This window comes from Danio aesculapii, chromosome 5 (genome assembly GCF_903798145.1).
Source record: "Danio aesculapii chromosome 5, fDanAes4.1, whole genome shotgun sequence".
NCBI lineage: Eukaryota > Metazoa > Chordata > Actinopteri > Cypriniformes > Danionidae > Danio > Danio aesculapii.
In genome coordinates this window covers 18762534-18789903 of record NC_079439.1, presented here as the reverse complement: position 1 = coordinate 18789903, position 27370 = coordinate 18762534, and the positions used below count along the sequence as shown (strand labels likewise).

The 27370-nt window shown below is 33.2% G+C and overlaps 1 protein-coding gene across 1 annotated transcript in view; it reads left to right on the top strand.

Moving 5' to 3' along the window:
• zdhhc8b (zinc finger DHHC-type palmitoyltransferase 8b) overlaps window positions 1-27370 on the top strand; it is a 148111-nt gene that overhangs the window by 107449 nt on the left and 13292 nt on the right. The window contains exons 2-7 of the mRNA XM_056457473.1: window positions 13080-13201; window positions 14448-14605; window positions 14695-14867; window positions 17464-17566; window positions 17824-17915; window positions 26657-26789. Coding sequence (XP_056313448.1) covers window positions 13080-13201; window positions 14448-14605; window positions 14695-14867; window positions 17464-17566; window positions 17824-17915; window positions 26657-26789 — 781 coding nt within the window. The remainder of the gene's footprint in view (window positions 1-13079; window positions 13202-14447; window positions 14606-14694; window positions 14868-17463; window positions 17567-17823; window positions 17916-26656; window positions 26790-27370) is intronic.

Here is a 27370-nt window from a genome sequence, read left to right as displayed (position 1 = left end):
ATTTAACTTAAACAAAATAATATTCCAACATAAATACTAGCTGGAAAACAAATTGAGGTCAACCAAACAAGAATATAACAGAAATTCAGAAAGTCTGAACACAACCAACCTGACCTCCCAAATGAAACAACTGCAGAGTATTTATACACAAACGGAGGATCCACTTAAACAACATAGGGGAAACAATAAAATATAACAATTACAAACATAATATTTACTAATCAAACTAATTCTAAATAAGACACTTACAAAATATAAGACATAATTACTCAAAATAAACAAGTCATTTCAATTAAACAAATAATATACAAAACATATTCCTAATTAAATTCTCCTCCCCCCCCTTATCACTACATTACATTGGTTCCGCCACGCGGGATCACCCGGACATAAATCTTTGACGCACACGCGATTCAGCCTTTTGCCAGTAAACACAGCGGCCGATCCAGCAGACCACAGAGCCACCAGTCATCCTCCACTGCACCCTCCGGTAACTTTAACTCAATAGAAATAACCATCAGATAACAGAAACAGTACAAATGAAAACTAGAATGTGTGCACTCCAAACCAGTAAACAATGTACTGAAACTGAAAGAAATTGTGACAAACTTATTTTATAAATAAAGATATGAAACAAAAGAAATGTCAGTCTCCATTACCTAAAATGCTTATGGATACGATGCCTGTCTGTATGTGTGTAGTTTGAAGCAAGGAGCATGAGTAGCATGAGTATTGTTTGGGGTCGGAGTGAACGTGGGTGCATGTTTGTGTATGCGTGTGTGTCTGAGCGAATGTGCGTGTATGTTTATGTGTATGCATGTGTGTCTAAGCGAATGTGCGCGCGCACGTGTATGTGTGTGTGTGTGTGTGTGTGTGTGTGTGTGTGTGTGTTACCCTTAATCTTGTGTGGCCATATGACAGGCCATCACACGGACATACAAGCACATGCTTTTGCGCTGTGTAAACAGTAGCTGTTAGCCGTATCAGCACACAGCTGAACCTCACGCCAGCTCTCTAAAATAAAGTGTCATTCACATATATTCGGATTAAGCATGTGTAGGTAATCTAAAACGTTCACATACCTTTTGAGAGTTCGTTATCTGAGATGTAGAACGCACAAAAAAGCGGCCGCATAGAGAGACACTGAAAGCGTTTTTAGTTGAATCCAGCACTGAACTGGGAGTGATTCTGGAAGCTGTGCTTTATCTAATGCTAGAGGTATATATTTTTTATAATTCTTTGGAACATAATTAAAATTAAACTGTAAGCACTTCTCTCTTTGTGTCGTGTCCTTTGGAAGCCCAAATACAGAAACAGAAGAAGCTCTGTGGAAATAGCAGCATTTAGATGGCATTTTAGCTTTCTTTGCTATAACATCACAGCGCCTCTGGCCATGCCCCGTTGCTGCGCAGAATGTATGCGCATGGTGAATGTGCGTAACCTAAAGCGTTTGTGATCTCACTAACCCAGATGTATTTTTTTGTAGTCCCCAAACTTCGTTTGCTGTAGGCTTTACTAAGCTAACTCTGTAAAAGCTAATGTCTCCCTTTGTATTGAACTTTCAGCGTATTGCATTCAGAGATGTTGTTCATGTTCACACATTTACATTACACTAAAGTTTAAAATATGATATCGTAGTGGACCACCCCTTTAAAATGATAATGGCAGTCAGCACAAAGGACATTTGATACACATTTTTCTTTACTTGAGGTTGCCTAAAATGTCTTTTTGATGGCAAAAGCTGAAATTTTATATTTAAGGGATGGGAATCTTTAATAATGGCATGTGCTTTCTGTTTAATTCTCATTAAAAACATTTCATTTTGTTGTCTTTGTGCTTTACCTACAATTGCACTGGCTATTTCTACTACTCTACACAGTTTTTGCTTTTCCTTAATTAGCAACAGTCCATACCATGCAATCTTGTTAAAACTCTTTCAACCAAATTCCTGTATACCATCTCCAGAATATCTGGACTCACACCAAATTATTGTAACCTCTTAATGAGATATAATCTCTGCATTGCTTTTTAAAAAAATACACTCTACATTTCCAGCAAATGTCAATCCACTTTCAATAAATGTTCCTAAATATTTAAAACATCCCACTGTTTCTATTTCATGTGCCTCAAGGACCAGAGGTTTCAACTCTTGAGTAAGAACTAGCTTATTTCTGCTAATTACCATCTCCTTGGTTTTATTAACATTTATCCTTAGTGAACTCATTTACACCAGTTTTTAAGCAAATTTATACGACTATAGTACAAGGTATCTCCCTCTGTTCCTGTCTTAGTAAACCAGCAAAAAAGTGCCCTATTATCTGCATATTTAAATAACTTAAAACCTAAATTCTGGATTTTAGGTTCATTTGTGTAAAGAGAAAAAAGTAAGGGCGATAAAATGCTTCCTTGTGGAACTCCTGTATTTATGTTTTATTCAAATTTTGGGTTTTGGGGCTGTCTTGTAAAGGGCTTTTTCACTCTAATGTGAAGAAGACATCCAAAATCTATTTTTAGGTGTTATTTTGTTGTTCTTAATCAATTTGTGTCTGTAGATATCAATAACAGGGCATATTCTGAAAGCCTGTTTTCTCAAAATGAGTTTTTTTTTTCTGCTGCACTGCAGCCATAAATCTCCACCACAGCAACACTTATATACACTAAGCTTTATCGTTCTATGCAAGTCAGTATTCTGAAGGTTTTTACTTGTGAATGTTTGTAGATGTAATTTACTTAAATATAGGTTAATCTTTATGCATTTTATTCAACCAATTTTTTTCTTCTGTTTTTTTTTTGTTTTTTTTTGTAGAGTGAAAAAGAAGCAAGAATTTTTAATCTAATATAAATGTATGCTAATTTATACATTTATGCACATATTTACTGAAATATTGACAAACATTTTAGAAATTCTGCAAGGCAAAAAATAAATAATTAGGAAGTATGGTGATCATTATAAGGTGCTGTTTACATGACGACAGCATTTTTGTGACTGAAAAAAAAAAAGATTTTCCATCCAAAAATGCGAATGAAATGTATGCGCAAAACTGGATTATTGCATAAAAGATGTGCAAATAAAGCAGCGTTTCCATTCAATGATTCAAAGAGAACAAAATTGTGACTTCCTGATTAACTGGCGCCAAATATCAACAGTAAAACTGTTGAGGATTTATTGAGGAAGGAGAAGCTGCGTCAAACTTATCTTTATTTAATAAATGACTTTCAGCTTAGAAGACAATGTCAACGTGCAATTAACCTGCGGTTGCATTTGAAGACATGATACGTGGAGCACAGGCACTCTTGACAGTTCTGGAGGTAATTAATAATATAATAACACTAATACTAAAATGGTGAAGGCGTTTTAGAATGACCAAAGCAACATTTCAGATGTTTTACAATGTGCTCAGCCTGCTGGTATATTCATTCACACACATTTTTATCATCACAAATACTCTTATAACAAAATCACATGATCTTTTTTTAATGCACATACTGGAATTTGTTTAGTAAATGTGTTTCCATCGTAGTTTGTGTGCATCTTTTCATATCAAATAAAAAGTTTATCCTACTTAAACATATATTACATATATTTTTATGCACATTTTCAAAATTTATGTGCATCTATTATTATTTTATACATTATTATTATTATTATTATTATTATTATTATTATTATCTTGGCATATCCAAAAAAATAGGTGGAGGGAAATGTAGCTATTGTCTTGTCCATGTAAACACAACTTTAGGCAGGTGTAGATTAAAGGCAATTGCGATTGCAACTATTGCAGTGTATGTACTAGTGTTGTTGCTTAAGTGTTGCTAATGCTTCATTTGCCTTTTTATTTGACAACAGTATTTTTGTCACTGAAATCCTATAAATCAAAGTTTTTGAAAGCATCGCCAATAAATTCCCCAAAATGAAAAGACCTCTATGTGGTAGTGTTGTTGTTGCTTAAGTGTTTGCTAACTCTTCATCAGCAAAGTGCGAACCATCAGTAGAAACGTCTAACATACACATGGCAAATTCTACATACAGACCAGCCACAGACAATACATCATCAATTCCTTACAGGTACTGTTTACTAACAGTGTGAGAGCACTAACTACTGCTCTGGCATATGTAATACTTTGTTTTTGGCCATTTTTGCAGGTGTGTAAATGTGGATTGTTTTTAAAAAATAGACTGTAAACAGGAAACTTTTAAAACGCAATGGAAAGCCTTTGTCAAAAATATCAATATTTCGATAAGTATTGATAATGGAATTTGAAATTGATCTTGCTTTTAGTTATTATAGTTCCCAGCTTTGCTCTCTTGCAGTCTCTTGCTCATCAGCAGTAGTTTATTTTACATTTATGGCATCAGTTTCCTCACAGCATCAAATATCGATATTTTTCAAGGTATCGTATCGAAGTTACAAATTCCAGTATCGTGACTGCATCATTGTTGCGTACATGTAGACTTAGTTATTTTTTTCACCTATTCCTCTTAAGTGTCTTGTCCTTAAAAATGAGGTGTGAATTCTTATCTCTGCGTCATGAAATGACATGTAAGGATACAAAATGTGTACAATAACAACACATCAAGCACTGATATTACATTTTCAGCACGAAAATACACCGGCAGATAAGATGATAGGTGAAACTTCAAAAGCTTTTGCCTTTCCTCTGGCAGATATGATATTTGTGTAGTCAGATGGGATACATCACCGAAAAGCATCCATCATCCCAGTGCATCATGGGGGTGTGTTTGCTGCATAGCAATGATTCTGCTCGCCTATATGAAGAAACGGTTTGATGACTCTCTGTCAGATCCAAGAAGAGGAGATATTTATTAGTGGTTGTTAAGACATGCACAGCAATTAATATTGCTCTTACTAAAGATTAAGGAGTTGAACAAATCTTTTTTTTATTAATAACCTGCTTACAGTTTACTATTGTATTTAATTTGATGTATTATCCTATTAGTGTTTTGACTTATTTATTTTTACAAAGTTATTTTATGATGAATAAAATAACTTTGTGGATTCATTTATAATATAATACAATTTTTATTTATATATATATATATATATATATATATGTATGTATGTATGTATGTATGTATGTATGTATGTATGTATATATGTATGTATGTATGTATGTATATATATATATATATATATATATATATATATATATATATATATATATATATATATATATATATATATATATATATATATATATATATATATATATATATATATATTTTTTTTTTTTTTTTTTTTTTTTTTTTTTTCTTCTTTTTTTTTTTTTTTTGCTGGATTCTTCATTCATTTCTTTATCCATTCATTTTTTTTGCTTTCATTTTATTTTTTGCTGGATTCTTCATTCATTTCTTTATAAATTCACTGTGTTTTGCTTTAATTTAATTTATTAGAATTTAATTTAATTACATTTTTGGCTGTATTCTTCATTCATTTCTTTATTCATTAATTTTTTTGCTTTAATTTAATTTAATTTTAGATAATTTTTTTGCTGGAATATTCGTTTATTTTTGCTTTATTTTATAAATTTTTTTTGCTGCATTCATTCATTTTCTTTGCTTTCATTTAGGTTTATTTTATTTCATAATTTTTTTTGCTGAATTATTCATTCATTTCTTCATTTATTTTATTACATTTTTTGCTGGATTCTTCATTCATTTTCGTTATTCATTAAATTAGTTGATTTTATTTATTTATTTTTATTTTTTGCTGATTATTCATTTTTTTTTCATTTGCTTTAATTTAATTTTATTAAATTTGAATAAATTTTATTTAATTAAATGTTATTTTATTTTATTTTTGCTGCATTTTTCATTTATTTCTGTATTCATTTTTTGCTTTAATTTAACAAAATTTTAATTTAATTTTATTTTTTGATGGATATTATTCATTCATTTTTTTCTTGAATTAAATTTTATTTTATTTTATACATTTTTTTGATAGATTATTCATTAATTTCTTTATTCATTCATTTTTTTTGCTTTAATTTATTTTAATTTTTTTTTGCTGAATTATTTATTCATTTTTTTCATTTATTTTATTTTTAGCTGGATTCTTCATTCATTTTTGTTCTTCATTAATTTATTGGCCTTTATTAATTTTTTTGCTGGATTATTCATTAATTTCTTTGCTTTGCTTTGATTTAATTTAACTAAGTTTTAATTTAATTAAATTTTTGCTGGATTATTAATTAATTTCTGAATTCATTCTTTTTTGCTTTAATTTAATTTAATTTTATTTTATTAATTTTTATTTTTTGCTGGATTCTTCATTTATTTCTTTATTCTTTCTTTTTTTTGCTTTAATTTAATGTAATAGATTTTTTGCTGGATTATTCATCAATTTCTTTATTCATTCATATTTATTATTATTATTATTATTATTATTATTATTATTATTATTATTATTATTATTACATTGTTGATCCTTCATAAACCTATCACCAGATTAGTTAGCTAATTTTATTATCATATCCATTAATTTCAGTTTTTCTGCTGGATTTAATTAGTTAGTTTAACATTCACGAATTCCAATACATGTTATTATTTTAATGTAATTGCAATTATATATAAATGATCACTTCTCTTTAAACATATCACCAGATATGTTGAGGCAATGATATCCATCTCTCGCTTTAATTTCCTGCACATTTTCTGTCATATTTGAATGTGTTTTTCTGTTTATCTCCACATCAGGGTGTTATGAATTAACAAGCACTGGTTTAAAAGCTTTGTGCTGCCTAAAGCTGTTGTTGACAGGGTTGTTCCTTTTATCTATATTGATCTCGTCGGCATATTATAATCCTTGCGGATAGATGGCTGCCTCTGGCACAGATATGCTAATGTTTGTAACAGCTAGATGTTAGAGACACTGCAGTGAAATGCCTAAATTAAACCTAAAATACACCCCTCCAGTGCAGCCGTTGGGCTGGTGAAACGCCTGTATCATTTATCACTAAAAATAGGGGTTTATGTAAATGTGTGGTTTAGGATACAGGCTGCTAATACAAAGTTTGCTGGTTTAAGGTGACTCCGTTATAATTCTGAACCGTATATATTGTTTCTGTATGCAACTAAGCACTTTGTTTTTATGTATTACTTCACAATTATGTTCGCAGAGGAGGACATATTTGTGCTTTTACATGTATTATGTAATTTTTTATCAACTTCGAATTGGATTTGTGTCCAGCAAAAAAATTATTTTGTCATTACAACACTTGAAGAGATTTACTGTGGTAATAAATATGTATATGGCAATGTTGATGTGTTTGGTCTTGGCAGAATAGGTCTGCTACGCTGCTGCTGCTGCTGCTTTAATTATTTTGGCAGAGCAAGTACCAAGACTTACTACTGCCAGTGTATTTACAGACATGAGGTCTGACAATATAACACACTGCTGCCGCAAACATAATATATATGGAACGCCCACAGCAGATCTAAACACAGGTGGAGCTGGGGTGGAGGAGAGTCTCCAAAAATTCGCTGCACATGCTACTGTAAAAAAACTGTAGCAAGCTCATTGACTAATGAGGCGAGAGCACCCAATCTCCTGTGCCATATAGTTGATGATTTAGGAGCAGATTAGCTGTGACCTATATTATATATAGCTACTGTAAATGGGATTTTTTTTTTTTACTTCCAGCATTGTAAGGACTTTGTAGAAACATTTTAAAGACAATATGACTATGCATGTTTCTACAAAGTGAGGTCCAATAGTTTACTAAATCTCAAAGCCTTCCCAAACGAGTTTACATTTACACTTTGTCCTAAGCAACATTGGGTTCAAGTTACACACTTTATATTTTCATGTCAGTTAAAGCTGTTGTAACTGCATACAGAGGCAATGATGCTCATGGTTTTGAAATGAAGTGTTCAGTAAGCAGATGCTTGTGGTGTGGTGAGTGTCCAGATATTTTTTGGCCTTGTGGTGTGCTAAAAAATAAATGAAAAATAAAAAAATAGACCAGTAAACTGTTGCACAAACTTACCACAGTGTTCCAAAACAGATTATATACTAATGAAAACATTCACATTTCCAACTGTAATCTTCCAGAAAGTTGTTGTTCATAGTGGTAAATGTGTTGTTTAAGTGGTGCTTTGGTTGCACTTTTGGTGATGTAAAAAAAAAAAAAAAAAGTTGAATGAAAGTGAATTAATTTAATTATTTGGGTTTTTTTTCTGCCAAATAAAGTTTTGTATTGGTCAACTGTTTTCACATTTGATGGTTCCTAGATTAAATATTTTGTTGAATGTAGACAATATATTAAAAGTAAGAACACTAATTTTTTACACAATAATAATAATTATAATAATTATAATAAAAAAAATATAATAACATATTATACAATTGACAATTTCAATTTATTTTATTATTTATGTATTTGATTTTCAAATTTATCTTATAAATTAGGTATCATTATCTCATAATCATAACATAATCTCATTATATCAACTGGGAAGTCATAAACATTTTAAAAGGATATTTATATATAAATTAGTATTAATGTATTATAGTTGTTAATTATTTATTCTGACACAATATATGGACCCTACATAAAAATGAAAGTTTAGACTGTTAAACTTAAAAAGGTATACTTTAATGCAAAGTTTCAATCATTTAGATGTACTTGGGACTAAAATTATGGATACGTTTATTCATTCATTCATTTTCTTTTCGGCTTAGTCCCCCTATTAATTGCCACAGCGGAATGAACCGCCAAGTTATCCAGCATCTGTTTTACGCAGCAGATGCCCTTCCAGCCGCAACACTCATTCACACTCATACACTACGGACAATTTAGCTCACCCAATTCACCTGTACAGCATGTCTTTGGACTGTGGTGGAAAGCGGAGCACCCGAAAGACACCCCCACGTACGTAGGGAGAACATGAAAACTCCACACAGAAAAGCCAACTGACCCAGCCGAGGCTCGAACAAGCGACCTTCTTGCTGTGAGGCAACAGCACTACCTACTGCGCCACTTCGTCACCCATGAATACGTTTATTTTATAATTACATATTTAACAAAATCTTATTCCACATCCGTAATTCTACCCAATACCTAAACCTAACTACTAAATAAATATTTATTAATATTAATAAATATTGATGAGCAGCAAATTAGGAGTTTATTGAGACAAGGTAATAGTTCATGTTTTTTAATAGCAAGAAGTTCATCTTCTTTTACCAATTTTGTCAAAGCCAGGAAAAAAAATTATCGAAAATAGCCAAATTCATCATAAATGAAAGGAATTGTGTCTGAAATTATAAAAATATTGAGTGACAGAGTGGAACGATTGTGTCTTAAATGGCAAAAAAAGCAATTAGTGGCATGAAAGGTTCATCTATTTTTAAGCCTTTATTCTGTTCTTTAGCATCACAAGCCTTTAATTTGTTCTTGGGTTAGATATAAAGACTAGAAGAAAAATATCACCACCTTAGGTTTTAAAAAACCTGTACAATGAAGGTCACTATACTGAGCCTATAGTTAGTTATTCAGAACTTCATGACAGCAGCCTGCTTTCTGTCCGTCACACAGAGAATGATCAAGGTTATTAAATTTCGCAGCCTGTGTATGTATTTATTCCACAATTTCCCTGACATTTCTTGTTTACCCCTAAGGAGATGTTCATGCGGCTTTTATTTCTTCGCCCACAGCACGGATTGATTTCCGAGGTCGTCTGTTTGTGATTGGATTATATTTGAACGGGTAGTTACTCCATCTGTTGTGTCTGAATGTGGTGAATCTGAAGTCATTCTTATCTTCCACTTCATTACTGCTTTGGTATTCTCAGGACTGCCGTTGTGAGCTCTCTGATTATAATGAAGAAAATAATAAATAGAAACCTGAATGAAATGAGGAAATGATGGTGAGATAAAGGTAACAGATTTCATCTATTTGAAGAGCTTGGCATTGCTCCAGTGGAGACTGAGGATGAGTTCATGCTTTTTCTCTTGAGTTTGAGAGAATAGTAGTTTGATCTACAGCATACCGAGGGAGAAAACATGTAGCAGGAGAGTTGTGGATAGTTTCAGCTTTAAAATCTGATTGAATGAGATTTGTTTAAAACTGCTGTGAACAGTGTTGGGGAGTAGCTACAGTAGCTACAGATAGCTCAGCTATTAGCATAGCTACATTTTTCAGTAGCTTATACGCAGTGGTGTAAATAACAAATTACAAATACTTGAGTATTACTAATAATTGAGTATTGTTTCTCAGGAATTGTATTTTACCAAGTAGTTTTAAAAATGTGTACTTTTACTTTCCCTTGAGTACATTTTTAGTACTTTTTTTTTTTTTTCATTATAACACAATTACAATAAGGCAAAATTTGAGTAACAACTTTCATCTACATTTATAGAACAGAGCACAAATAATAATCAAATCAATAAAATAATAATGCAAAAAGATACACTTAAATCATAGAATAGACACAAAACACAACTAAAAGAAAAAAAAGGTCTCACCAGGTCTTCTATTAATTACAATTTTTTCAATAAACTAAACAGTCTGCTTCCACATTTTAATTGTAGCAACTTTAAAGATTTACAGTGTAACCAAAATTCCTTTTGCAAAACTAAAAACAGTGGTTTTGTTTTAAGGCACTTGCATTTATGAATATAAAATATCCCCAAAATTAGAATATTGTTCAATACAAATTGAATATTAACATCTTTCTCTAATAAACCAAAGAAAATATCATTTTTAGAAAATTGGGAGGACAGCTTGAGAGAAATCTTTAACCACTCGAATGAATCAGACCAAAAGGTTCTGCTATATAAACATTCAAAAAATAAATGTGCAGTCGTTTCAATGTCAGCCTCACAGAATGTACAATTGTTGTGATCAAAATTAAATCTGTTTAAGAAACTCTGAAGATGGGTAAATATCATTGAAAATTTTTAAATGTACTTCTTTAGCTTTGAGAGGTATTGGGACTTTTAGTACTTTTACTCCACTATTTTTCTTCAACCTGAAGTCACCTGGGCGCCCTCTATGTTCCAGTATGAATGAAGTTGATATTACATTATTACAAAATTGGAAAAATAATACTTTTCCCTAAAGGTACAGGACTTTTTGTTCTCTTTGTGGATATATGAATTATCATCATTGGCATCTATATCATAGTAAATACCAGAAAATATTGTAATATAGTTGCATAAATTTAGATCGCACGGAACTGTTGTTGTTACTGCTTTAATTAAATGCAGTTACTTGTTTGAAACTGCTCTAAACAGTGTAAAGCAAAGCAGTGATGCCTTGTTTCTTTATTGTGCATCTGCTTTATTGCACTGAATCAGTTCACATACATACAACCTTAGTAAAGGCGAGAAACATAGATTTAATTACGTCTAAATGACATGTGCAAACAAAAATAAATGTGGCTGGTCACTTTACAAGTCTGTCAAATGGTGTCTTTCTGTCTGAGTGAACTTTTCCTGGCCACAAAGTGAAATGTAATATTTAGAGGTGCAGGTATATTTTAGTGCTCTGCTCTGCTTGTTAACTCATCTTAAATAAGAACTGAGCATGGTCAGACAGATAGTCATGGATTTCAACATATCCTATATGTGTTAGGCAGCAACAATGAATTTGTATGACAATTTAGTTAAAAGATAAAACATTGACATGCTCTGCTTAGGGGTCAATTAGTAAATTTGCCACCACTTGTGTGAACCAATTTTTTTAAAAATATTATTAATATAATAATTATGATAATAATAATACTTATTATATGTACTATTACAATATTACTACTTATTGTTTATTAATACTTACTATTATTAATATTTTTCTTATCATTATTATAACTGAACATTTTATATAAATTATATAAATGATTCATATACATATGTTTTAGTATAACAACATGTCATATTGGCCTACCATGTGCAAAACAATTATTATAAATGCTACTGTTAAAAATTTAATTAAATAATAATAATATTAATAATAATAATATTATTAATAATAATAAAAATCATGTATATAAACAAGAAAATCAAACAAGGAGAGTTCAAGAACCTTTTGTAAGAGGAACTACTTTCTTCCACCATTTATTCACATCTGCAGCTGACATCAGAAAATTGCTTATTGCCGTTGCTCATTCACACACATCAATTTAGAGCTAGTATTTGAAAGATTCTGTAGCATAGTATCTAAAGTGATGACAAAACAGGTGATTTTGCTCACATTTTAAGATTATGAGGCTGAACGGCATGAAATGCCATCAATCTACAGAGATTTCCCAGTATTTTTCTGTTCGCAATCAGGATATCACAAAAATTAACCCCGAAAAAGCAACGCAATCACTACCAGATTACTGTTCTGTTTGTGATAAGGAAAACGCTAAACACATGCGGGTATTCTTCTTTCTTTATCTTTACTAAACTTGTCTGCAGTAGCAAAAACAGGAGACTTATTAGAAACAGATGGCTATCTCCGGTTTTAAGACTTTATGAGTCCCATATCACACAATTATATGGTATGAATACAGCATACAAAAGAGAGAGATCGACTGAGAAATCCCTTACTTGTTTTATAATGATTTGATCAGCTGTAGTTTAAAATTATGCTATATTTTTCCTCTTCTAAGGGCTTATTATGCGGTTTCTGTTGCCATGTTGTGGATGGACACAGTCAACCTTCCTTGGTCTGCTCAATGACAAGCTAATGGCCACCCATGCGCTGTCTCTCAGAAATGATAAATATTTAAAATAGGCACTATCCTTATAAATAAACTGCATAGTTGCAAATTAAACAACTACATTCTCAACTAAAAAGCCTCAAAAGTACATTATGTTGACCAACAGCTGCAATATTTGTCAAACTCTAGAGTGCCCTCTGCTTGTCACTGTATGTGGGCGGAGTAATACACAGGGTGAAGGGTGAAGAGGCAGTATGAGAGCTTTTTTTTGCAGAATAGCGCACTGCTATCAGTCAATAAGATTCAAGAACCAGACAGAACTGTTGTGTAAATATACATGCTAGATATCATTCATGCATCTTCTTTGGCACTGTAGATGATAATCCTTTGCTGTTTCTGTGATTTCTCTCAGGTGTCCGTGGTTGACCAAGGCCGTCTCTCCTGTTGTGCCTCTCTACAATGGCATCGTCTTCCTCTTTGTGTTGGCAAACTTCAGCATGGCCACCTTCATGGATCCTGGAGTCTTTCCTAGAGGTATGATCTGCTTATAATTTAGGTTCCAGGTCATCCAGATACAATATGTCTATCATTTTATTATTAGATACGACAATAGGACCAAAGTTTTTTATCTATGAAACATTAAAGCTGCAGTCTGTCATTATTTTGGTTAAAAAAAGACCAAAAATCTGTTCTGAAATCTAATGGTTAAAAAAAATGTAACGAAAAAATTTTAGCTAGTAAGTGTTAAAAACTCTCTTAGCTTAGCACGATTCATAGTAAGCTTCTAATACTGTTTTTTTCTTTAGTTTAAGTAGATCTGGTAGGTTTTTAGCAGGAAATACTAGCTTCCTGCTGTTGGTCTGTGCATCATTACACTACATCTGTATGCATTTCTGTAACATTCCCCAGCCTTGTGCCTCGAGACAACCCTGTCTCGCAGGTCTACAGACAATTCCTTTGTCTTCATGCTTGGTTTGTGCTTTGACATGCACTGTCAACCCTGGGACCTTATAAAGACAGGTGTATATGCCTTTTCAAATAATGTCCAATCAACAGAATTGACCACAGGTGGTCCAATTAAGCTGCTGAAACATCTCAAGAATGATCAGTGGAAACAGAATGTACCTGAGCTCAATTTAAAGCTTCACAGCAAAGGCTACTGATGTACATGTGATTTTTCAGCTTTTTTATTTGTAAGAAATTTTATTCGTAAAAAATCTTTTTTTACATTGTCATTATGGGGTATTGTGTGTAGAATGTTGAGGAAATAAATTAATTTAATTCATTTTGGAATAAGGCTGTAACAAAAAAAAAAGTGCAAAAAGTGAAGCGCTATGAATACTTTCCGGATGCACTCTATTTTGAACTGTGATCAAAACTGACTGGAACTACCTGTGCGTTTCAGCGGAAATAATGCGCACCCTCCAGCCAATCACAAACAAGACCACCTAATGTTCGTTAACAAACATAAATATAAAAGCACTGAAAGTAGGATATGATTTTTAAATAGACCCTCACAACAAGTAGCTTAATATGTGAACATAGAGCTGTAAAGAAGCACAAGCAGCACACTTTGTAGTAGTAATTAAGTGCATTTTGTATTAACTGTAATATTGTTTTTCTATTGTTGCTTTGATTTGTTTATATGGTTCTCATTTTTAAATGGCTTTGGATAAAATCGTCTGGCAAATAATTGAATGTAAATGTAAATTAGGACATCTGTAAAACTGTAAGCTACATGCAATGTTGAAACTTCTTTCTGTTTCCCTCTCAATCTCAGCGGATGAGGACGAAGACAAAGATGACGATTTCCGAGCTCCACTCTATAAAAACGTGGAGATAAAGGGAATTCAGGTGCGGATGAAGTGGTGTGCCACGTGCCACTTCTACAGGCCTCCGCGCTGCTCACACTGCAGCGTCTGTGACAACTGTGTGGAGGTGAGATGCACACACAGACACACACAGACAGTAGTATAACTGATTAGTGTTTCTGCTCACACACACATGTACTTGTGTTCTCTCTGCAGGAGTTTGATCATCACTGCCCGTGGGTGAACAACTGCATTGGCCGCAGGAATTATCGCTATTTCTTCTTGTTCCTGCTGTCTTTGAGTGTTCACATGGTGGGTGTGTTTTCCTTCGGCCTGCTGTTCGTGTTACACCACCTAGAGACGCTGAGTGCACTTCACACCACTGTCACGTATCCTTCTGCCTGGAATGATCAATGCTTCTTAATTTGTCTTTAATACATTTTTGATCTTTTTTTAACACCATAAAAATAGGTTTGTGTGTTAAATTATTCTTTATTTCGAATGTATTTTTCTTTAAAGACACTTTTAGTAAGGATGATTTAAATTTATTAGGAATAACAATAAAATCAGTTTTACAGAAGAATTTCATATCAAAATGATGTGGTTCTTCTGAACTTTTAATTTATTAGAGAATCGAAAATCAAATTTTATAATGCTTGGTTATGATGCTTTATTTGTAACATTTTTCCGAGGAATGTTTTTTGAGCACCTAAACATATTTAATTATTTTTCAGTATTCAAATATTACTGTTTTAATGACTTTTTGAGCAAATATTTTCAGCCTTGAAGAGCAAAAGAGACTTCTTTCTTTTAAAAACAACACATTTCTATTTAATTATAAAATAAAAAGCATTGTTTTCCTGCTTTTAGCTTAATTTTAGTTGAGGGCAATTTCCCTGTATCCATGTTTTTTTTTAATTTAAATATGGTTTTATCTGATATTTAGCTTTAGTTTATTTCTTGGTTTTCATTTTTATATTAAATAAATAAGTTGCCTAAGCAGCATCTCTCATTTCTGTTAATTTCATATTTTTAGCTTAAGTGTTCCTATTATGCCTTTTTCATTTTGCAGTATGTTTCAAGTGTACCCAAAATGCACCGGTGATGTTTCAGCTTATGTTTTACTCTGCCCCTTTTTGCGTCATCATCCAATAGAATTTAGCATTGTCCAAATCTAGTGTGACCGAGGCATTATTATCGTTAATGGAAAACTAATGATTGCTCCATATTTTGAATTTATGTACAGAGAGGTCATGTTTTGATCTTCTATCGGTCTTATGCGTTTATATTTGCAAATATAAATTGAAGTAAATGATGCGAAAAGTGCAGTGTAACCACAACTTAACACTGCCCATCAGAGAATGTGGCCACGCCCAGAGTTAAATCTCATTGGTCAAAAAAAAACCTGCTCGATTTAATGCAGTGTATTAAAAATCTAAATAGGCTCTGATTTTGTTACTTTTTTCAGTGAAGGTGTAGATACAAGAGAAAATCATGAAGTAACAAAATCAGAGCCATTCATTTCCGGTCTGGCTCATTTGCATGCATATGAATTGAAGTAAATGGTGCGAGAAGTGCGGTGTAATCACAACTTAACACTGCCTGTTAAGAGTTCAATCTCAGAGTTCATTCTCCTTGGTTCAAAACACTGCTCCATTAAGTGGTGCGTTAAAATTTTTAATTGGCTCTGATATGGTTACTTTGTAGTGAATTTCTCTTACATCAACACCTCTTTTTAGTAAGTTGCCTAAGCAACATTTCTCTCTTTTTTTTCTCTCCACTTTTTTGTCAAAACTCTGCTCAAAACCCTGCTCCACTTAGCTATGTGGGTCCCATTTTATATTAAGTGGCCTTAATTACTATGTACTTAAATCAGAAAATAAGTATCATGTACTTATTGTGTTCATATAGTATTGCACGACACTTCTGGTGATCTTGAAGTGGGCTACGGGTAAAGTTAGGGACTGTTCTGGGGATTGGGCAGGTTAAAGGTTGGGTTAAGGTAAGGGATGGTTCAACAATGTCATTTCAAATGTAATTACAGAAATTAGTTCCTGATGTATTTGCAAGTAAATCATTCTTAAAATTTTTGTACGATGTAAAAACATGTATGTACATAATAAATCCAAACTACTAAATTATTCATTTAAATGTAAGTACATAGTAATTAGGGATAGTATATAATAAGTAGTAAGTAATTTGTCATTTTTGGTGCTTTCACACTACTACTTTTGGTCCGCACCCAGGTTCATTTCATGTCAGAGTACGGTACATTTAGCTAGTGTGAATGCTGTCTTATGGACTCGGTTGCGCACCCACGAACTGTACCACCTGAAAGAGGTTGTCTCTGGGTATGGTTTGTACGAACTCTGGTATGGTTCACTTCTAATATGAATCCAATCATACCAAATAACGAAAGTGAACCACCAACTGTACTACAATGTTTTGTTTTCGTAAAGTTTATTTGTCTGTGTGTATGTCTGTGTATCACCTACCTTTGCGGCAAGCGGGACTAACCAAGTCCAAACAGTGATAATGCCTGCTTGTCTCCACCAAAAACGACTTCTGCAGACATCGCGTGATGTTCTGAACATTTTTTATATATTTTTTTGCGGCAGATAGATACAAGTGGCTCTCTGTATTTTGGTTTGGTAACAAAAGCAAAAGATTCAGTAAAAGCAGAATGACCATGATCTCCATATCTCTCCGTTTCAAGCCTCGCTTTGCTTTTGTGGCCGTCACGTTGAAGACGCAAGCGTACCGGAGTTCAAAAGGAAAAAAGATGACGTGAACACAATCCAGCCGAGAAGGTGGCAAGGGGGGGACAATCGAACTTTGGACCAGGCAGTTGAACCAAGTGTGAAAGCACCCTAAATATAAAGTTAGACCAAAATTAGTTTTTTTTTTACTTTGTGGTGGATTTCTCCTACAGCAATAACAGAAAAATAAAATCACAATATCCTCCTTGACTCTGCTGCTGTCTAGACTTGTGGTAATGTGTGTGACTGGCTTGTTCTTCATCCCCGTTATGGGCCTCACTGGATTTCACATGGTTCTCGTTGCCAGAGGACGGACCACGAACGAACAGGTGAACCGCATTACACACCACTTAGTATCTTAATCTGGCCTATGTAACAGCACACTCATAATGGTGGTCACATGTTTGCACACCCACTCAGAATCACCTTGATGTCTTTCCCACTTGATTGCCTTCTGTTGTTCAGGCATGACATCTGTTACAAAGCCTGTTATTTTCATCACACATCACGGTCCTGTGGGTCAAGGACGGTTGTTTTCGACTCTCTCGGTTTGTTGAGAGTAGAATCTCTGTCTCTTTGTTATCAGGTGACGGGGAAGTTCAGAGGAGGAGTGAATCCATTCACTCGAGGATGCAGTGGAAATGTGAAACACGTCTTATGCAGTCCGCTTGCTCCAAGGTAAAAAAAAGAAACTGGCTTCTGGAAAATGTTCTATACAGTAAATTCAATTAATCTTTCTATATCTTTTCTATAGCACTTTTGCAATTTAGCTTATGTCAAAGCAGCTTAACATAGAAATTATAGTAGATTGAAACTGCGTCAGTTCAGTTTTCAGAGTTGAATTTCAGTTTAGTTCATTTCAATGTGGTTTAATTTTCACTGCTGAAAGTCCAAACACTGAAGAGCAAATGCATCGATGCGCAGACCCACAAGTACCAACCAAGCAAGACGAGAACCAAGAGAGAGTGGTGAGGAACAAAACTTCACCAATTGACAAAAGTGAAGGAAATAAACCTTGAGAGAAACCAGGTTCAGTTAGGGGCGACCATTTCTCCTCTGGACAAGTTTCTAGTGCGGAGCTGCAGTCTAGTCACCGGAGGCTGGAGAACGCTGGATGTCCATTCGTGGAGAAGCTGCAGGTGTGAGTAGGTCACCGGTGGGTGTTCAGGCTAGCCCATGGGATCAATGAGAAGACTCGTCTGTCACTGGGGTCTTTCAGGAATCAGTCTCATGCTCTCCTCCATGACCTTCACAGCATCTGCTCAGGATATGACCTGGTCTAGGATTATGGAGACCTCTAGAACAGACTGATTTCGGCTGCGTCTGGTAATGTCTGAGGCAAAAACACACCAAATGTATTGCAGCTAACAGAAACTAGAATTTACATGAGAGGATGAAACTTTCCATACCTGCAGGTGGCAGTAGTCTGTAGCTGTGGAAGAAATAGATTTTTACTCATTTAGGTACCGCATTTCAATTTAAACTTGCCTCATATGCACTGTCAGACATGCATGTTTTATATGTACACTAGAGGCTGAACAACTTTGGAAGTCGGCCTTTGTGTTATTAATATTGATACAACGTTGACTAGTTGCCAGTGACATCATCTATTATTATCATTATTATAACCTTTATTTTACCAGGAAAGACACATTGGGATAAAAAATTTCTTTTACAAGAGCGTCCAGGCCAAGATTAGGCACTACACATATTACATGGTTCTAACAGACAACAAACAAAAAACAATTGACAGTTAAGATGAATCGCACTGACAAACAAACTATTCAAAACATCCACAAGCCTGTGTTTCCATTTCTAAATCATTTATACTCTTTTTTTTTTTTTTTTTTTTTTTTTTTTTTTTTTTTAAAGCATTTAATTAAATCAATTCTTTAAACTGCAACTTTGTTTGTAGATTATTCCATGCAAAAGGTGCTGCGAATTTAAAAGCCTTTTCTCAGTCCGCACTTTAAGAACAGCCAGTAAATAAATATCTTGTGACCGAAGGCCATAGCTAAGGACAGGTTTTTTCACAAATATAATTCTGTAGATATGATGGGATTAAACCCAATATAGATTTGTAAGCAAAGATGCTTGAGCCTACAAATAGAAAAAGTGGACCAACCTACCCTAGTATACAACACACAATGATGAATAAGAGATTTAAAATTAGTTTTAAATCTTAGTGCTCTATGGTAAACAGTATCCAATGCATGCAAACTCTGAGATGAAGTATGCATATGGATAACATCACCATAGTCCAATATTTTAGCATCAAAAGAAAGGCAGTTCCTGATTCTAAAATAGATGCCTAAAATCCCTTAGAATTTTTTCACCAATTGCTGAATCAATAATGCAAAATGCCACAATTTGCTATTTATTTGCAGGACAAATATATTCACATGCTGCGTGTTTAGAATACGTTGCTTAGAATACGTTGCAAAAACAATGCAACATTTACAAATGACACATGACATAAACAATGACATACAGTTGAAGTCAGAATAATTTTTTTTCCTTTTTTAAATATTTCCCAAATGATGTTTAAAAGAGCAAAGTAATTTTCACAGTATGTCTGATAAGATTTTTTCTTCCGGAGAAAGTTTTATTTGTTTTATTTCGACTAGAATAAAGCAGTTTTTAATTTTTTTAAAACTATTTTAAGGTCAAAGTTATTAGCCCCTTCAAGCTATATTTTTTCGATAGTCTACAGAACAAACCATCGTTATACAATGACTTGCCTAATTACCCTAACCTGCCTAGTTAAGCTAATTAACCTAGTTAAGCCATTAAATGTCACTTTAAGCTGTATAGAAGTGTCTTGAAAAATATCTAGTCATATATTATTTACTGTCATCATGGCAAAGATAAAATAAATCAGTTATTAGAAATGAGTTATTAAAACTATTATGATTAGAAATGTGTTGAATCAATCTGCTGTCTGTTAAACAGAAATTTGGGGAAAAAATACACATGGGAGCTAATAATTCTGACTTCAACTGTATATATGCATTGTCAACTCTTAAGTTTCAATAACGCCACATTAGAACAGGCTAATTTAAGTGCTAAATAAATGCAGACAGCACATTAATCACAGCACTTTCTCCTGAGAATGTAACAACAGATAGTGCATAGTAAATACATACATCGTCAGCATATAGAACACCGATTCATGGCATAGCAAAGTTATTTAATGACATAATGAATGAAAGGGGTGGCGCAGTGGGTAGCGCTCTCGCCTCACAGCAAGAAGGTTGCTGGTTCGAGCCTCGGGTGGGGCAGTTAGCATTTCTGTTTGGAGTTTGCATGTTCTCCTCGCGTTTGCGTGGATTTCCTCCACAAGTCCAAAGACATGTGGTATAGGTGAATTGGGTAAGCTAAATTGTATGTGTGTGAATGAAAATGTATGGGTGTTTCCCAGTGATGGGTTGCAGCTGGAAGGGCATCCGCTGCGTAAAACATGCTGGATAAGTTAGCGGTTGATTCTGCTGTGGCGACCGCAGATTAATAAAGGCACTAAGCTAAAAAGAAAATAAATGAATGAACGAAAGACAAAAGCTATAAGCTGACTCAATGTGAGTCCTGCTCAGACGCATATTTTACCATTATAATAGTATTTGTAATAATCCAGTGGGATTTTTTTATGGACAGACTGAGAACACTACAGTACTGTATAAAGATTTAGGCACTTGTGTAAAAAGATGCTTAAATAGAATTAGAAAAATAGCCATGAAATAGATTAAAATTTTTCAGTTAATATCTGTTAAGGCGACATGGTGGTGCATTTCTGTGTGGAGTTTGCATGTTCTCCCCTCGTTGGCGTGGGTTTTCTCCGGGTGCTCCGGTTTCCCTCACAGTTCAAAGACATGCACTATAGGTGAATTGGGTAAACTAAATTGTCCGTAGTGTATGGGTGTTTCCCAGTGTTGGGTCGTGGGTGGATGGGCATCCATTATGTAAAACATATGCTGGATAAGTAGGTGGTTCATTCCGCTGTGGCAACAGCTGATTAATAAAGAGACTAAGCTAAAAAGAAAGTGAATGAACTAAAACATCTGTTAAAAAAAAAATCTATGGTGGAACCAAACATGCTTTGAGTTTAAACCTGCTTTTGTCTTAGGTACACTTGTGTATTGTTTTTCAGATAATTTTGCAGGTAGATTTCTTGAAGTGTATTGGTGATGTTCTGGATTTAGTCTGTCTTTTTCTTAATGGTGGTGTGAGATCAGATTTCTGTGTGGTGCACTGGCTGCTCAGAGAGTCCCTGTGCAAACAAAAAGGTTTGAAAATGTAAACTGATATTTCATACTGACACACGACAACTAAAGATATACAGTTATTAATTGACTTAAAACATTTTTGTGTTTGAAAATTCTAATGAGCTTAGATTTGTGCCAGAAGTGTGTGAACGTGAGTTGTAATGCTGGCCACGGTGTGTTTTCTTGGCTCCTAACATCTGGTTGCTTTGCTCTTGACAACTGCCTTGCACTGAGTCATACTGAAACAGACGGTTGGGTGTTTAGTTTCACTTTTAATGAATTTTCATCAGGATGTGTTATTTTCCATTCGCAATGCAGACAGGATTCCGTCAACGTCATGCTTTGGCATATGCTGCAAAAGACCTGTTACAGTAGATGGGATAGTTCACCTAAAAACTAAAATGTTTTCAGCATTTACTCACCCTTAAAGTGGTCTGTTAAACACAAGAGGAGAAACTTGGAAGAATGTTGGTTAACTAGTAGCTATTGATTTCAATAATAGAAAAAAAATACAATTGAAGTTAATGGTTACCGGTTGCCAACATTCTTCAAAATATCTTCTCTTGTGTTCGACAAAGGAAAGAAAACTCAGTGAATGATGTAGGTAAATGGGGACTGATTTTTTTATTTTATTTATTTATTATTTTTTTTTGCCAAATATATTTATCAACATTTTGTGCAGATACAATATCATATACATACAAAAATAATTAATACACTGTTCTGCTTTTTCACAACTAAGAACCAATGACCATCAGAAAAACAATATAGTTATAAAATAACACAGTAAATGTAAAAAAAAATAATAATAATTAATTAATAAAATAAATATATAAACAACAGTTTACAAAAGTAATAAATAACATAATAATAATAATAATAATTATACTAATAATAATAAATCTTTATTCCTCTTCTGCTTTAAGATCAATAGTGTCAATATAATATGGGGACTGAATTTTAATTTTTGAATGAACTATTATTTGAAATACCATAAAGTCCTTAAAATACTTGTACACTGAAAAAAATGGTTTTAAACAATGAATGAATTTAAACAAACAAACTAAGTTGAACATTTCTACATTTAATTTCTTTGTTTAAATTCAGTCCAAATAAATTGTTTGCAACCACTTACCTTGCTATTCCAATGAATAATTTTTTAGCGTATGAGATGAATTGAAAGGGTTAAAAAATTCAACCTAAAACAAAATTCTGTGATCATTTACTTATTACCGTAAATCCGAAAAATCACACAAAATTCAGATGCCTCAAAATGTTCACGAAGAGATAAAAAAAATAAATCCCGATGAACTGAGCGGTTTAATGCTGGTCTTCTGATGAGACATGATCTCTTTATACAATAACCAGATTAAAATCAGGCATATAAACATTGTTTAGCAAACATAAACAGGACATTTTATTTATCTTTTTTTTTATAAATGTTTTGAGGCATCTGAGTTTTGTTTGTTTGTGTTCTGACGATAAATAAATATGATGAATTTAAAATTTTAGTTTTAACTTACCCTTTCAGTTATACATTCCTATTAACAAAAGTAACAAACTTTAAAATAATCACAAAATCAAATATAGTTCCCATGACCCCCCCCCCCCCCCACCCCCCTTTCACTTCAAATCTACCTCCGAAATTTTTTAAAAAATGCTTTGAGATGGGCGTGGAGCTCTGCAGGCAGAGGGAGGAGTGGGCGTGGCCGGCAGAGCAAAAGTGTAGCGAACAACTATTGTCAGTCAACTCACAAAATGAGACAAATCATGAGGAGACCCACGATTTTATAGTTTACAAAGTTAAAATGCAAAGAAATTAACAGTAAGTAATTTAATGCCCTGCTACATATGTCATTCGTAATTTCATGTACACATAACCACAATTTGTTAGATCATTATAAAGTTAATCATGTTTATATAAACACTTTAAATGAGCAGGACTTCTCTTCTCCTCAATCCCCGGGTCTGAATGCAGACACAGTGGATAGCAGGCAGCAGGTCTCTTGACTTATCTATTGCAACCATTAGCCCTGCCGGTAATCTGGAGCAGTGTTTCCCAACCCTGTTCCTGAAGGCACACCAACAGTACACATTTTCATCCTCTCCCTAATCAAACACACCGGAATCAACTTATCATAACATCAGAAGAGACTCCAACACCTGAAGTTAATGGGTCAGAAAACATCCAAAATATGTACAGTTGGTGTGCCTCCAGGAACAGGGTTGGGAAACACTGATCTGGAGGATTTTAAACATGCGAGAACACAGCAGAATTGAATTGAGATTAAAATCTCAAAAAAGTACCCCAATTAAATTTAGCCTAGTGCACACAATCGATATTCTTGAGGTGACGTTTATTTCAAATATTTTTGCAGCGCTCTCAACAACTAGAGGAAGGGCAGTGTGGCAGTATACTGTAAAATAAAACTATTTTGATGCTTTAAAGTACACTTGAAGCCTTTGTTAATTACTGTCATAAATTTAAACAGCAGACAGAGGTGAAAAGGAGCTTGTTTATCATAGTAGACAGTCTAGAGGCGGGTTCAGAAGAATGGAGGTCCATAGGAAGGTGGATTGTGTCCTGTTTTTCTTGCCTTTATTATGACACTCGGAGCAGGAAAAGCGAACGGCACTGAAGATTTGAATCGGGTTCTGAAACAATAGGCAGAAAGAAAGTGATTGGCCTTTAAACACAGATCAGAGTCGAGGGTAATGGCTTGTTAAAGACTTGTGAAGGCATCTTGAAAAACAATAGAAGAGGTCAATGTAAAGCAAAAGGATATTGCTATATACCACTTTTTCCAGTGAACAGTTTAAATCATTCCTTTAAAAAATAAATGATAGAGAAAGAGAAAAATATTTGGGTTAGCTATCTCTCTCTCTCTCTCTCTCTCTCTCTCTCTCTCTCTCAATTCAGTTCAGTTCAATTCAATTCAATAATTGCTTGATTGGCATGACAAATGTTACGAATGTTATTTGTCAAAGCATTTATAAAGTTTACATTTAAAAAGAACATGCATATTCATATGTTTTAAAAAAAACACAGTAAATGGTAAATAGCAGTAGTAAAAAAAACATATTTTTGGTGATGGCAGCTTAAAGACGCTTCTCGTATGGTGGATGAAGTCAAATGCATTGCGGAGAGTTTTACACAGAATTCAACAGAGTGTAAAAACCTTGAAAGTTCTGTGCTTCTCGTCTATCATATCTGATCTCTAATTTGTATTTTATATTGGATTCAAGTCAGGTGATTGGCTGGGCCATTCTACAGCTTGATTTTCTTTCTCTGAAAGCATTTGAGAGTTTCCTTGACTGTGTTTTGGATCATTGTCTTGCTGAAATGTCCACTCTGGTTTCATCTTTATCATCCTGGTAATGTAGATGTTGGACTGAAGCAGCTGATATTAACTTACAAAGAGGAAGATCAGAGAGTTGCTGAATAACTACTAAGAGATTTCAGCTGCTGTCTGGGCTTTCACTGCTTTTCTACACCCACTTTCTGTACAACTAATTAGATTTGTTTTCTTTGCACAGAATGATTTCTTTGGCTGTTACCAACATCGGGGAAACATTTCAAGTCAACGGCACCTTTAGAAATAAGTTTTCTGAAAAATGTATACATTTGTATATGTATATGTATGTATATATGTATACATGTATGCATGTATATATGTATATACACATATTACACACAATCATACACTTTCATTCAAATGTCCTTATATTACACAACAAACATTTCAGGAGTAAACTGAATTAAAAAAAAAAATCTAAAGCAAATTTTAGAATTAATGGTATTACAACTTGTTACTCACCATACAGTTACCAAACCAACCTTCTAACCAGTGATGGGTTATTAGTTATTAGTTAGTAATTAGTTAGTTACTGTAATTAAATTAAATTACTATTCCACTGAAAAAGAAAAGTAAGGGATTACTTTTAATTTTTAGGTCATTTAATTACTGATGCTTTTCCTTTTTTTAAATACTGTACACCAATTCAACAGGTCTGTATAAATCAATTCAGAGAAAGCTGAATAATTGTATTTTTGTTATACAAATATATATAATGCGGTTTAATTATATTTTTCAACTAAAGAAGACATTTATCATATGTTAAAAAAATTAATTGAGAAATTAGTTCATGATGTTGGAATAACATCCATGCGTCAATTCCATGTGTGTTCAATAAAAAAGATCAGAAGAGGGTTTTCTTCAATGTCAAATATATTAGTCATTTATTGGATACAAATGAATAATTCGATTCACAGAATTCTTTTATCCTCAATGCAATGCAAGAGTTACATTCAGGAGGTGCGCACCCATTTCATTTCCTGAACTTATACAGGCAGCTGATATTAACAGGAGTTTAGTGAAATTCATCACTTGTCAATCACTCTCCATTTCTCCATTGGCCGCACCCATACATACATCCTCTTTTTCTACATATTCTCTGCATAATGTCAAAAAGCACAAGACTTTTCAACTGCAAATTCTGTGAAGTTTCGCTGCAGAGCTGTACTTCTGCAAAAATGCTAAATTAGTATATATAGTATAGTAAATATTAGTATGCACAATGTATCACACTCAAGAAGAAGTTCAGTTAATATATTACCTTTAAGCAATACAAATACAATTGTTTAATGAAAAGAAAAAATGACAAAAATATGTAAAAAAAATTCCTTTGTAATTCCTTTTTCCTAACAATGACAATATATTGTATAAATTGTGTGTACAACATTTTTATTTTATTTTATTCATCAATGTGGATAAAAGTAGATAACAATATATAATAATAATAATAATAATAATAATAATAATAATAATAATAATAATAATAATAATAATAATAAATAGAAAAATTATTTGTATAAATGCGGTATAAATGGTGTATGATTTATTTTGTTTTATTTTATTTTATTTTATTTTATTTTATTTTATTTTATTTTATTTTATTTTATTTTATTTTATTTTATTTTATTTTATTTTATTTGTGTGGATACTAGTAGTATTTGTGGTGTGAATGAAGCTTGATATCTGACCCAAAAACAAATTAGCTTTTTTTAACAAATATATGTATACAATCTGAGATGTTTCAGAAGGGAATCGTTTATTTATTTTTTTGCTTGACATCAGCTGTCTTGTCTCTGCTCTACAGGTATATCGCTGATCCCAGGAAGAAGATCCCTGTCACTGTGACACCGCCGTTCCTCCGACCAGACCTCTCTAACAGACACATCAGTGTAAAAGTCAGCGATAATGGTATCCATAGTAACATCCTACGAAGCAAAGTGAGTCAACGAAAGCTTTTAATTCTGTCTGCCCACAACCTGGAATTTCAATGGTGTTTAATCACCTCTGTTATTGCAAGAACTAATGCTACAGCGGCGATTCATAATGCCGTTTATGTAGATTTCAGTGATAACCGGAAAGATTACAATTAGAGATGTCAGTCGAGTACAATTTTTACAATGTAGATATACATTAATATTACAATTTCTAATTTGAGTGAGAAATTACTCCTAAATTCAGTATTGTAGTAAATGAGGAAAGCATCAAGCAGACATTTACAAAAGATTGCTTTAGAAATAAGTATTTTGATTCAGCATATCATTTATAACACTTTTTGTAAGAAGTTGCTTCTAAATTGGTTTAAGATAAATTTACAGACCATTTTTGAAGGTCTAATACAGTATAACAGAATATTACCTCTTTATTTACAGAACTGTTATCAATATTGCATTTGTATGAATTTGCATTTGATTTTACAGGATTTTTTCATTAAAATTTCTAAAGAGCAATCAATCAATCAATCAATCAATCAATCAATCAGCTTTCTTTATAGCACCTCATTACAACCAGGAGGTTGCCC